Below are 13,111 nucleotides of genomic sequence, written 5' to 3' on the forward strand. Positions count from 1 at the left end.
GCGCCTGCTGCGGGCCGCCAAGCCCACGACGGGGGTACGGGGAGGCCCCTGCCCACTGCAGTCTCACTGGGAGGATGGGCGGTCACGGTGCAGCGTGGCTGTGTTCAGTTGGCACACTTCCCCTCCCTGCCAAGAGCCCACGTCTCGTGGAGCCTCGCCACAGAGGCTCTGTGGAAGGACACGGAGTAGAAATGAACCCAGTTGACAAACCAGCGGAGATCAACCCGCAGCATGTCTCAGGCCGGCAGCGCCTCCTGCAGCGGCGGGCAGACCAGCGGCTAACCAAACAGGGTCTGGCGGCCCGGCAGGCCCTCCCCAGCTAGGCCCCCTCAGCAGCTGCCTCCTTCCTGTCCCCTGTACTTCAGGTCAGCAAGACACTGGAACCCCACGAGGCCAGCAGGCCTGAAGCTCTGCTGTCTGTTTTCCAGTAGCCGGGAGCTCTCCTCCGCCGACCCATCTCTGAAACATCTGAGGCCTCATTCAAGGGCCCCGACTCTGCCCAGAGACGGCCAGTGTTACCACCCTGTGCTGGGCCCTGTGGCCCAGGACTCTCCAGCTGGCCCAGGGGCCATGTAGTTCCTCCTTTAGAATAAGCGCCCCCACCCCCTGCTCCCGCCCACCTTTGGAAGACAGACACACGCCCCTGTTCCTGATGGGAGCGCCCACTGTGGGGAATTTCACCACGGTGTCGATCAGATTCCCCATGCAGTTACCTCTTCTTGACCCGGCGGCTGTATTTCTGGGAGTTTCCATCTGTGCAGCGTTACTGAGAGCGCTGTTGTTTGCCACGAAAGACTGGAAACCCCCAGTATCCATCAACAGGGGTGTGGCTGTGTTAATACAAACGATGGTGCATCCGCATAAATGAAATGGTATGTGGCCATTTAAAAAACACAGAAGGTTTCCGGGCGCTGGATACCACACAGCCTCTAGGATGTGTTGTTAAGTGAAAAGAGGTGTGAAGTTCACAGAGCATCCGTACTACCCCAGAGGGCGGCCCATGGGCACCTATGTCCCACCTGAAGGGTGACGGGTGAGCCCACCGTCCCTGCGGCAGAGGCCAGCCCCCCCCCACCCAGACAGGAGGGCCTGCGCACGCGGAGGTGGGAGAGGATCGCCGGAGATGGACCACCTCTGGACGTGGGGCCAGAGGAGCTCCCAGCACCCAGAGTCGTCTGGGACACTGGGGGCCCGGAAGGAAGAGCTCACTGATGCCAGCTCCCCATCGCTTTCCAGCCTGGTCGAGAGCCAGCTCCGCTGTTTGCGAAAGAGCAGATGAACCGGGGTGAGGTTGAGGGGGTGGGGGGGCGAGGGCTGGGCCTGAGGGTCAGCGGCTGCCCCTCAGGCCCAACATTCAGGGGCTGCAGCTGGGAACCTGGGGTCCACCTGGAGCACCCCAGCCCCGATTTGTCTCCGGGCTCCCCCTCCTCAAGCCTGATCCAGGAATGCTGTGGTTTCCTGCTGGCGCCTCTGGTAGTCTCCACTGCCACCCCCCTCCCTTACCCCCCCCAACGCTGCACTAATGGCTCAGCCTGGGGCCCCAGGGACCTCCCCGCCCCCCCCAGACTGTTCTGCCAGCCCCCTTGCCCCCTCACCGCTGAAACCCAATCCTCTGCGGCAGCTCCGGCTCAGCCAAGCAGCCTCCAGCAGAGCTGCCCTGCCTGCCACGTCGGCTGCACCCTACCTGGTCTCTGCCACGGAGTGCCCCCCGCACCCTGGGGCCCATCACTGTGCCCAGCGGGGCCACCACCTGGGGCCAGAGGAGGCCAAGGGGACCCTCCGACAGACAGGACAGCCCGTCTCCCCAGGCCAGTGCCCCGCCTCTCCCCTCCTTGACCCACCCCTGCATGACCCTTCCCAACCCTTGACTGACCCTCTCGCCTGCCCCCTTGCGCCCCTGCACCCCCGCCCCGGGGGCTGCAGCCATGAAGCCCCCTGCGGGCCCGGAGGAGGCCCGGCTGCCCGCCTCGGATATCCGCGCGTTCGCCAGCAGCTGCACCATGCACGGGCTGGGCCACGTCTTTGGCCCGGGGGCTCCGCCGGCACGCCGGGGGCTGTGGGCTGCCGCCGTGCTCCTGGCCCTGGCCACCTTCCTGTACCAGGTGGCGGGGCGGGTGCACTACTACGGCGAGTTCCACCACGAGACGGCCCTGGAGGAGCGCGAGAGCCGCCGGCTCACCTTCCCGGCCGTCACCCTGTGCAACGTCAACCCACTGCGGCGCTCACGCCTCACACCCAACGACCTGCACTGGGCCGGGCCTGCGCTGCTGGGCCTGGAGCCCGCCGAGCATGCTGCCTACCTGCGCGCCCTGGGCCGGCCCCCCGCGCCCCCCGGCTTCATGCCCAGCCCCACCTTCGATGTGGCCCGGCTCTATGCCCGGGCCGGGCACGCCCTCGAGGACATGCTGCTGGACTGTCGCTACCGAGGCTGGCCTTGTGGGCCTGAGAACTTCACCACGGTGAGCCGTCTGTGCCAGCCTCCCCCAGAGCCAGGGGTCCTGGACAGCCGTGCTGCGCCAGGGGCCAGGGGTCCCCTCCCCTCGCCTCACCAGTGCCTTTCTGTTCAGCCCAAGAAGCAGTCCTTCTCAGTCCCCTCCCAACTCTCAGCTGGACTGCAGAGGGCAAGGTCACATTGGGGGCACTGGGGGCCCTCACCCAGGCTGGCTCTGGGCCCAGGTCTGGTCTGGGGAGAGCCTGCTCCTAGGGAGTTGGGGTGTGCTGGGAGTGTCTGGTGTGCTGGGCCAGGGCCCCCTACTTCTCTGCCAGCAGGGAGGGAGCTTGGTTTCCCTCTGCCTCTTCTGCCAAACCTGAAGGAGGGCAACTGGGACCTTCTTCCTTTTATGCCAGTCTCCAAAGAAACACTTGTCCTGCGGGCTGTGCCCAGGGCCTGTGGTGAGGGTGAGGCATGGGGGTGATGGGAGCTGGTGAGAGTCCAAGTCCATGTGCCGGTTAAGGGAGGGTCTGGAGGCATGAGGCTTCCCTGGTGGCTTAGCTACCAGGTAAAGAATCCGTCTGCAGTGCAGGAGACCCAGGTTTGATCCCTGGGTCGGGAAAATCCCCTGGAAGAGGAGATGGGCTACCCACTCCAATATTCTTGGGCTTCCCTGGTGGCTCAGCTGGCAAAGAATCCACCTGCAATGCAGGAAACCTGGGTTTCATCCCTGGGTCGGGAAGACCCCCTGGAGGAAGGCATGCAACCCACTCCAGTATTCTGGCCTGGAGAATCCCATGGACAGAGGAGCCTGGCAGGCTACATACAGTCCATAGGGTTGCAGAGTCAGACACGACTGAAGCAACTTAGCACACATGCTGGGGGCATGAAGATGCGGGCTTCAGTGTTCAAAGAGAGAGCCAGGTAGAGGCCAGGGAGGAGAGAGGTGGCAGGGTCCTCGTGCTGGCCTCGGGAAAGGGCCTGCTGGCCCCGGAGACGTCTGTCCTCTGCCTGCCCCTCAGATCTTCACCCGGATGGGGCAGTGCTACACCTTTAACTCTGGCGCTGATGGAGCCGAGCTGCTGAGCACCCCCAAGGGTGGCATGGGCAACGGGCTGGAGGTTATGCTGGACGTGCAGCAGGAGGAGTACCTGCCTGTGTGGAGGGACGTGGGTACGGGGAGGGGAGCGTGCAGGGGGCGTCCCGGGAGTGGGCCCGCATGGAGCCAGGCCTGTCCTTTACTGTGGGAAGGGGTGGGGTTAGCTGGTCACAGTCCTGGGGAGAGGGGGCTGCAGCAGGGGGCCCCCTGGGACCTGGGCCTCAGGACTCAGGGTCCCCCTCTTCCTGCAGAGGAGACCCCGTTTGAGGTGGGGGTCCGAGTGCAGATCCACACCCAGGAGGAGCCGCCACTCATCGACCAGCTGGGCTTCGGGGCAGCCCCTGGCTACCAGACCTTCGTGTCCTGTCAGAAGCAGCAAGCATCCTCCCTGGTGCCCCCACCCTACCCGCCCCAGACCCCATCCCAGCTCCTCACACCTGCCCCAGGGACCTCACTGCCCGCCAGGGAGCCTCCTTAACCCGCCCGCCTCCAGCTGAGCTTCCTGCCGCCGCCCTGGGGGGACTGCAGCTCTGTCTCTCTGGACCCTGACTTTGAGCCAGAAGCGCCTGGTCCTCTGGGTACCCCCAGCCCGGGCCTCAGCCCTCCCTATAGTCTAATGGGGTGTCGCCTGGCCTGCCAGAGCCGCTATGTGGCCCGAAAGTGCGGCTGCAGAATGATGCACATGCCAGGTAAGAGGCTGGGGGCCGCGGAGGAGGGGGTATGGGGAAGCGGGGGTCCTGGGGGCCGCTCCTGAAGCTGTCTCCTGCCCCCGCCGTGCAGGCAGTGCCCCAGTGTGCAGCCCCCAGCAGTACAAGGACTGTGCCCACCCGGCGCTGGGTAAGGGGAGAGCCTCCCCCGCACCCCGGCCCCACCCCCACCCCGCACCCCGGCTCTGCACCCGGCGCCGGCCCCGCGGGGCGGGAGGACCTGACCCGGGCGCCTGTGGCCGGCAGATGCCCTCCTGCGGAAGGACGCGTGTCGCTGCCCCAACCCGTGCGCCAGTACGCGCTACGCCAAGGAGCTCTCCATGGTGCGGATGCCCAGCCGCCCCGCCGCCCGCTACCTGGCCCGGAAACACAACCGCAGCGAGGCCTACATCGCGTGAGCCCGGCGGGGGGCCTGGGGGCGGGGCGGGCCCCCTCCTCCGGGCGGAACCTCCCTGCGCACCCAGGGCTGGGAAACCCGGCTACCCATCGCTCCCCGGCTCTGGGGGCTCTGGGCAAGCGCCTCAACCTTCCTGAGCTGGGCTCTTCTGAAAAACGGGCTCCCCCCACCACCACCCTCCCCACCAGGGCTCACGAAAGGTCCCAGAGACCAGAGAACGGGGTACCCGTTCCTGCCAGCAGCCGGTACTAGGGGTGTCCAACAAACACTCTCCTCCTCCAGGGAGAACGTGCTGGTGCTGGACATCTTCTTTGAGGCCCTCAACTATGAGACGGTGGAGCAGAAGAAGGCCTACGAAATGTCTGAGTTGCTCGGTGTGTCTGCGCCTACGTGCAGCTAGCGCCCTGCAGCCCAGGGGGAGGCGTGGGCAGGGCAGACAGCTGTAGGCTGACGGGGTGACCCCGCCTCCACAGGTGACATTGGGGGCCAGATGGGACTGTTCATCGGGGCCAGCCTGCTCACCATCCTGGAGATCCTGGACTACCTCTGTGAGGTGGGTGGGCCTGGGCCCCAGCTGGGGGAGGGGGAGGAGTCAAGGCACAGCATTGCGGGGTGGGGGTGGGTGGGCGTGGGGTCCACCTCCAGCGCTGCTTGTCCCCAGGTGTTCTGGGACAGAGTCCTGGGTCGTCGCTTCTGGAACCGAAAGCGCCCCCAGAGGCCCTCCAGCGCCAATCTGGTAACAGCCCCCCGAACCCTACCCCTGCCATCGCCACTGTGGGTGCTCAGCCCCCTCCTAAGTGTAGAACACCATCCCTACCCAGCTGGGAGGCAGGGGAGGGGCAGTGACCCTGGCTGGGGTGGCGGGTGGGAGAGACCCCTCCATCCCCGCCCCTACCTCTGACCCTCTCCCTCCTCTCACAGCTTCAGGAAGGGCTGGGCAGCCATCGGACCCAGGTTCCCCACCTCGGCCCAGGCCCCAGGTAATAAGAAATGGCCTCCTGAGGTCAGGAAGGAGGGCAGAGCTTAGGTCTGGGAGGGCAGGGGCCAGGCAGGACCCAGCGCTGTGGTCTGTCTCCCCAGGCCTCCCACCCCCTGCTCCGCTGTCGCCAAGACCCTCTCTGCCTCCCACCGCACGTGCTACCTCGTTACCCGCCTCTAGACGTGGGGGCGGGGGCGCGGTGCCTTCAAGGCCGCACCCCGACACCCTGGATGTGGCTGACCTGCCTGCCTCTTTGCCGCCTTCACCCCAAATAAAGTTCTAGCACGTCAGCCTCCTCTGCCATTCCTCTTACAGGCCAACTGGCCCAGCCACCCTCAGCCCTACTCAGCCCCAAGAAGGCCCCTGCCCACCATCACCCAGCAGATGCGGTGTCCAAAACATTAACCCCCCAGAAATCTATGAGAGAAGTGCGCTGGGAAGGCAGGGGTCACTGCACCTCCCTGTGAGTGAGTTTTGTCAAACGGACAACTCAGAGGCAGGCAGACCCGAGGCAGCGGTAGGACGCACCCCTGGGGTCCTGTCAGGGAAAGGCGGGCAGGAGGCTCTTATCTGGAGCCCCCCCGAGAAGCGGGGGAACAGGCAGCGGGAAGCGGAGGGGCAGCCCGCTCCCAGGAACCAGACTGCTGTCCTGTTTGAGGTGGTTGTGATTTTTTCTCACGTTAGGGACTGAGTGCTGGTGTGGCCCCCATCTCCAGGGGAACCTCTCTTTGCTTCCCCAGCCTCCTGGCAAGAGCCAAAGGCCCCAGCTTGGGGTTGCGGGGGAGCCCCTTCCCACCCCTGCCAGGAAGCACACACCCAGACCCACTTTCCCTGCACCTTCTCTGTACCCTAAGTGTTGGAAAAGGACAGATTAGGGAGCAGGGCTGGGGGGGTTCCCAACCACAGCTGTGGGCCTCTCCTGGCCCAGCCTGCAGGCCTAGGTGTGGGGGATGAAGATGGAAGAGGAGGGGCGGGTACACAAGCAGGTACCTCCTGAGCAGAGGAAGGGGCGGGGACAAGAGCACACGAACCACTGCACACACACACCTGCAGGAGCAGCGTTGCCTCCCGCCCCCAGCACAGACACATGGGGTGAGCGTCACAGCCTCCAAGCCCCAGCCTCTGGCCACTTACAGTAGCAGAGCAAGGGTGGGACAGTTAGGTCGCTGGAGCTGGAAGCAGGGTGACAGAGGGTGATGCAGTGAAGCAGACGCTCTCCCCCCAGCACTGCCCTGCCCCGCCCCACCCCAGAGCCGCGTCACCACCACATCAGCCAGACAGTGGGAAAGGAGCCAATTTATGAAATTAAATAAAGTCCACGGAGGGAGTGAAGACCACGGGTGAGGGCACCTCCACCCTGACCGGCCCAGCACAGCTGGAGCTCGGCACACGGCGCATCCCTGCCTTTCGCCCCTCCCCAGAGGGGGTGTCAAGTGGGCCAGGCCCCCAGCCCTGGAGCCTAGGGGGGGCAGAAGTCGGAGAAGTAGGGATGCTGCAGGGCCTCCTCCGCCGAGATGCGCTGGACCGGGTTACACTTGAGCAGGTTCTGGATGACAGGAAGAGGTGAGGTGGGTTCAGGCCAGGAGGCCTTGGGCTACCCCAGTCCACACCAGCCCCAACAAGTGCGCTGGCCGCCCCCCACACTGCCCTTCATCACCTGCAGCAGGTCCCTCCCTGTGGCGTTGAGCTTGGGCACGACGTTCACCAGGGACGTTGTGGCCGGGTACATCGGGTAGGGCTGTGGTGGGACAGGGAGAGTCAGACCAGCGGTGAAGGGGCGTGGAGACTGCCAGGGCCAGACACTTGGGGTGAACCACGCATGACCCCCGCCCCCCTTGCCCCATCACACCTTATAGTCTGGCAGCTTGGTCATGGCAGGCCACTGCTCCTCGGTTGGCGTGCCCAGGAGTGTGTCCACGGGGTCAAGGGCCACTCAGGTGGAGGAAAGGGGCAGGCGAGGGGTTCTCTCCCCGGGAAAGGAGGTTCCTCCTACCCACCCCCACCCCAGCCCTCCTCACTCCATCCCCCAGTTCATGACACAAGCCCATGCCACCCTCATGCAGTCTCAGCTGCATGCTGTTCTAGCAGACCAGATACTTGACAGCCATGATTAACTACTTTGACTGAAGCCCTGAGGTCCATGGCCCCGGTGAGGCGGTCAGCCTCCCCCTCTATCACCTTCCTGCTCCTTTCTGCTCCCTCACCCTAAGGATTCAGCTCTCAGCGGGGGAGGAGAGAGCCCTCCCTGCCTCCCAGCCACACCAGCCAGCAGCACGCACCTGCCCCATGACCTCTAGGCTGCTCACCACCCTCTGCCCTCAGGACAAGCCCACAGGTGCCCCCAATCCTGGCCCCGCCCCTCACTGCCCTCCCTGCCTGCACTCTGAGCTCTGGGGGGGGCTTTCAGATCCCCTCTCAGGGGTTGGGGGGTGGCGTGAGGTGAAGGGAGATGGAAGGATATCGGAAGATCCTCTTCAGCTGGTCGTCTACATCATTGCCAGGAAAGAGGGGCCGCCCAGCGTTGGCCAGCTCTGGGGGAGAGGCGGGGGCGATATAAGAAGAACCCCTCACCCCCATGCCCCCCACTCCCACCGCAGGGGCCCCACTCCGTTCCCCGGAGGTACCCTCCACTCCAATGGGAGAGCGCCTCCGCAGAACCCGGACACGTCACCTGCGAAGATGCAGCCAGCTGACCACATGTCGATGGACGTGGAGTACAGCTTGGCCCCAAAGAGGACATCGGGTGGGCGGTACCACAGCGTGACGACCTGGAGAAGACCCCACCCATGGGAACCCCTAGTTAGAGATGGAGGAGAGTGCTCAGACAGGAGTCCTGGAGGAGGAGCTGAGCGATGCTCATTGGGGACCCCCTCCCTCACTCCCAGCATCCCACCCTTACCCCTGCAGCTCACCTCAGCTGAGTAACAGCGAACAGGGATCCCAAAGGCACGAGCCAAACCAAAATCAGCCAGTTTCAGCTCCCCATTCTGGGGGTGGGCAGGGAGACAGTCATGGAAAGGGGCTCTTCACAGTCTGAGGGCAGGCCCCCTGCTCCCACCTTCCTGCCTGGCTCCCCTCACCCTGCCCCCACCTCCCAGACACACTGCCCCCTCCCCTGAGGTACCCTGTTGATGAGCAGGTTCTGAGGCTTCAGGTCCCTGTGCAGCACGTTTCGGCTGTGACAGAAGCCCAGGCCTTTCAGCAGCTGGAAGAGGAATGACTGGGGGCGGGGCAGGGAGGAGGTCATCAGACCCTCTGGATGGGACGTGCACCCTGCAGGGGATTACGGGCCCTGAAACCCCAGCCGTCTTTCAGCACCAAGCTCAGGGCAACTCACCCCTTCACTACTGAGGACCTTCTTTGTACTCTGCTGGGTACTCGAAATGAAGGCCGAATGGGGGAGCCCTGGTCCCCACCTTTCTGGAACTGGCAGCTTGGTGGGGCTTCCTGCCTTCCCATCCCACACTGCTGTCTGTCCCCTACCTGGCCTCAATTGAACATGGACATCATAACCATTCATGTGTATATTGTGCCGTGTTATCATTTATCATTCTTTTTTTTTTTTTTCCATTTATCATTCTTGAGAATCCCTTGGACAGCAAGGAGATCAAACCAGTCCATCCTAAAGGAAATCAACCCTGAATATTCATTGGAAGGACTGACGCTGAAGTTCCAATACTCTGGCCACCTGATGCAAAGAGCCAACTCGTTGGAAAAGACCCTGACGCTGGGAAAGATGGAGGGCAGGAGGAGAAGGGGACGACAGAGGATGAGAGGGTTGGATGGCATCACCGACTCAATGGAATGAGTTTGAGTAAACTCCAGGAGATAGTGAAGGACGGGGAAGCCTGGCGTGCTGCAGTTGATGGGGTTGCAGAGAGTCAGGACTGAGCGACTGAACGACAACAACAGTCATCAAGCACTTATTTCCCTTGGAACCTTGGACAGGGCACTTGGGCCTAGAACAGTGCCTGGCACACAGCATTCAGTAAGAATCTGTAGGATGAGTGAATCTCTTGGAACCTCATTTTCCCACCTCTCGAATGTAAATCCGATCACTGACATCAGAGTTCCTTTCAGGTTAAAGGGGTCACGTGAAAATGATCACTAAAACGGAGGCTCCTAGAAGCAGAAACAGGGTTTTCTCCTCCTCTCGTTCCCTGAGTGTCTCCATGCGGGGCCTGGGAACATGTTCACTGAATACAGACTCCAAATCCAGCCTCAATGAGCTCCCAGGAAACCGGTTTCCTTACCTTCACAATTTCAGGATCTAGGTCACCATTGCAGCTGTCGAAATACTTCTTAAGGTCCTGAAAAAGGAATGGGGGTGGGGGATGGGACAGAGATGAACCTCAGCTGGGGTCCCTGTATCCTCCCAAGGCTACTGGCCCTCCAGCCCCTGTTTCACCTGGTCGCAGAACTCAAAAACCAAAGTCAGCTTCTTGTCGCTGTGCAGGACGTCATGGAGCCTGGGGAGAAGCGAGGGCTTGGGCAGGCAGGGCCACAGCCTGCACCTAAGAGCCCAATATCAGCCCAGCCCATCTCTGAAGCCCCCACCTCCTCTGACCCAGCCCACCCACACACCTGACGATGTTCTTGTGCTTCAGCTCCTTGAGTAGGCAGATCTCCCGAAGGGCAGAACTCGGCACACCCTACACGTTGGAGGGGCCAGGTGGCCACAGTCACATCCCACCCGGCCCAGGCCCCCAGCCCCTCCCTGGCCCTGGCACCCAAGTCCTACCTCGTCATCGTCATCCAGCCTCACCCGTTTCAGAGCCACAATCTCATGAGTCTCCCGGTTTTTGGCCTTGAACACTGTTCCATAGGTGCCTAGAGGAAGGAGGGGAGGGGTAGGGAAAGGATGGGGCACACTTTCCCAACTCAGGAAGCCCCTGCCGGGACAGCAAGCAGCGTGGGAGGGTGTTACTGCTGATACTGGAGGAGCAAGGGAAGAGATCTGGGGTAAAGGTTGGGCACGGCAGAGAGCTCTGTGTGTGGTGATGTGGCAAAGAGGTGCTGCAGATGGCTCAAGGGTGTCTGCAACAGGCAGAGGCTGCAGGGGCCAGGTGAGGAGGTCTATCACAAAGGCCGAGCTTCTGGAGGGTCTGGAAATAGGGAGCAGGGGTCTGGGAGAAGAATAAGGGCTGGCAGGAACGCAGAGGTTGGAGGTCTGCAGAGAGAACTGAGGCTGGGGGTGGGTGAGGTTGTGCAAGAGGTGCTGAGTGAGGATGGAGAGGAAATGCAGGACGTGTAGAGGTCGGGAGGTGGGTCACTGGGAGTGCTAAGGTGGGGAGTGGGGCGTCCATGGGGAACGCTAGCGAAAGGGGGGTGGGGTGGGGGGACTGCTGTCTGCACGGAGTGTTGAGCTAGGGGGCCAGGGCTGCAGCCAGTGCTGAGGTCGGAATCTGTGGGTACTGCTGACGGTAGAGGAGCCAGGGCTGCAAGTAATGCTGAAGGGTCTGGAGAAGAAGATTTTGCAGGAGCATCTCGCGGTCCCATTACCTTCCCCAATCTTCTCCAGTTTCTCGTATTTCTGCATCACGGCAGCCGCGCGAGGACCCTTGCGGGCCCTGGGTTCTAAGACTCCGGGCCCGGCGTTGCAGAGGAGGCGGTACCCCAGCCTCCGGGCCCTGCCCCGCCCTCCCGCCTGCGCATGGGCTTCTGGGGCTTGTAGTCCTAGGACGCCAGGTGTCCCAGTAGCGCCCGGGATGGTAGGCAACAAAAAGACTACAACCCCCAGCAGGCTGCGCTCGGGCTCGCTGCAGCTCTTGCCTCCCGGGGACTCCGGTTCGACCGCGGAGGCCACTCTTGGACTTCAAGTTCCAGGAAGCACTGCGTGTCCGCTTTCCCGGCTCCCCACAGTCGCGCGCGGCTCCCAGGGTGCCCCGCTCGGGTATTCCTCTCAGTGATTACACGCTTCTTTGGGAAAAGAGTCTCTCCGGGACTACACGTTCCAGAATGCTGCAGGGGTGGGGGCGGTGGTGGGGTGGGGTGGGGTGGAGTGGAGGGGCGCTTTCCAGAGTCCGGGCTTTGGCAGCCTGCCTCCCGAGCCCAGGTGGCCCTGGCTCTGCCCGGGTTGATGGTGTTGAGCTTCCAGCGACCTCCTGACACTCCCATAACCGGTTCGAACCTCTCCCTGGGCCGTCCAGTGAGCTCAGGATTGCCTGGGGAATGGCTCTGAGCCATATCTTGCCGATGATGACCTCACAGGGGCCAGCTGCCCGCAAGGCTGGAAAGAGAGACAGGTGTGCCCCACTGGAGGCTGGATTCACCATAAGCCAGAGACTTCTCTCTCTCCCCTTTTTGTGGTCCCGGAACCCACCCGACTCCAGCAGTTCGCTCCTCCCTGATATTCCGAGGCAAGCTGGCGCACTGGGGAGGTGTACCCACCCTCTCCCACCCCACCCCCACCACCTTACAGAGCCCCGGCCCACTGGAGTCGGCCAGGGTGTGGCCCTAGAACTGGCAGGTTGGTTACCGCCCTCAACAGACAGAAGGACAGACAGAAGCTACACTTGAAGCGGCCTTGACCTCATCCCTTAAGGAGTTGATTATAGATTTATCTTGTGGCTTCTCTCTAATTGTCTCATGATTGCATTCTTGAGGGCTGTGAACTGGATGAAAACTGCCCTCAAACAGCACTCCTCGGCGCCGCCGGAACCGACGTAGGGGCTTAAACAGTTTGTTAATTAACTCGTTTATGTCTGAACGTTTTCTGCGTACACAATGCTGTCCTTCCCTCGGTGGCAGACTCTCAGAAGCGAAACATAGATTCGCTTATCTGGAAGAATTTATAATTTAAGAAAACAAGAAATAGATCTTTAAATGACAGGTGATGACTATGAGTAGGGTTCGAGAAAGGAGGTCACGGCAGGGAATCTCTCCGAGGCAGAAGTCCCCCGGTTCGGAAAGACTTAGCACAGAGCAAGGGGTATCCAACCCGCGCCGCCATCACCGCTCTTCGACCCCACCCCCGTCCTCCTGGCAAAGATAGGGGCTTTCTTGGAGGCACTGGGGACTACAAAGGGTGGAAGGCTGGGGCTGCCTGCGGGCGCTGAGAGATTCTTGACCCCCGATGCATTGATATTTCAATTTCCTCCGAATTGCCTAATAGCTTGGTGCCTCTTTTTTTTTTTTTTTCCCCCTGCCTGGGATTCCTAGGATGAGGCGGGCTTCCTTTCCGCCCAGAAGGGCCAAATGAAGCTAGGAGACGGCGTCTCCAGGCACCCGAGCTCGTTGCGGGGAAGCGCTGGGCGGCCGCCTCCCGCCGCGCGGAGGGTCAAGCCAGGGGCGGCCTCCTTGGCTCTGGGATCCGGGCGCCGCGCAGTGCTTGGCCGCGCGCCTCCGCCCCCTGGGTCTCGGCCCCACTCCCCGCCTCCAGGCCCGCCGCGCCGGGAACGCGCACGGTGCGCCGGGGCGCGCGCACGTAGGGGGCTGGCCTGCCCGCGACGCGGGGGAAAGTTGAGTTGGGAGAAGTTGGGAGCGGCGGGGGGCGCGC

At 62.7% G+C, this 13,111-nt stretch overlaps 2 protein-coding genes across 3 annotated transcripts; one reads left to right on the forward strand and one right to left on the reverse strand.

The window, feature by feature from the left end:
* Positions 1–67: 67 nt before the first annotated feature.
* On the forward strand, positions 68–5,903 carry ASIC3 (acid sensing ion channel subunit 3). The gene is made up of 12 exons (XM_061415198.1): positions 68–1,285; positions 1,622–2,459; positions 3,454–3,604; positions 3,782–3,909; positions 4,024–4,219; positions 4,311–4,367; positions 4,484–4,631; positions 4,917–5,008; positions 5,108–5,187; positions 5,296–5,370; positions 5,556–5,614; positions 5,715–5,903. Exons 2-12 carry the CDS (start codon positions 1,926–1,928, stop codon positions 5,791–5,793), a joined length of 1,599 nt encoding a protein of 532 aa, XP_061271182.1. The 5' UTR covers positions 68–1,285; positions 1,622–1,925; the 3' UTR covers positions 5,794–5,903.
* Positions 5,904–6,891: 988 nt separating this feature from the next.
* On the reverse strand, positions 6,892–11,260 carry CDK5 (cyclin dependent kinase 5). Of its 2 annotated transcripts, XM_061415201.1 has the most exons (12): positions 11,116–11,260; positions 10,355–10,443; positions 10,198–10,265; positions 10,022–10,082; positions 9,867–9,923; positions 8,738–8,833; positions 8,526–8,600; positions 8,285–8,381; positions 8,074–8,144; positions 7,463–7,522; positions 7,271–7,351; positions 6,892–7,159 (listed from the first exon to the last, which is right to left on the reverse strand). In XM_061415201.1, the coding sequence occupies exons 1-12, from the start codon at positions 11,150–11,152 to the stop codon at positions 7,073–7,075; spliced, it is 879 nt and encodes a 292-aa protein (XP_061271185.1). In that variant the 5' UTR covers positions 11,153–11,260; the 3' UTR covers positions 6,892–7,072. The 2 variants fall into 2 exon arrangements, with proteins under 2 accessions (XP_061271185.1, XP_061271186.1); XM_061415202.1 differs by lacking the exon at positions 6,892–7,159 and having other exon boundaries at positions 7,266–7,351; positions 7,463–7,521; positions 8,075–8,144.
* Between the last annotated feature and the right edge of the window lie 1,851 nt (positions 11,261–13,111).

The sequence above is a fragment of the Bos javanicus genome, chromosome 4 (genome assembly GCF_032452875.1).
Source record: "Bos javanicus breed banteng chromosome 4, ARS-OSU_banteng_1.0, whole genome shotgun sequence".
NCBI classification, from domain to species: Eukaryota; Metazoa; Chordata; class Mammalia; order Artiodactyla; family Bovidae; genus Bos; species Bos javanicus.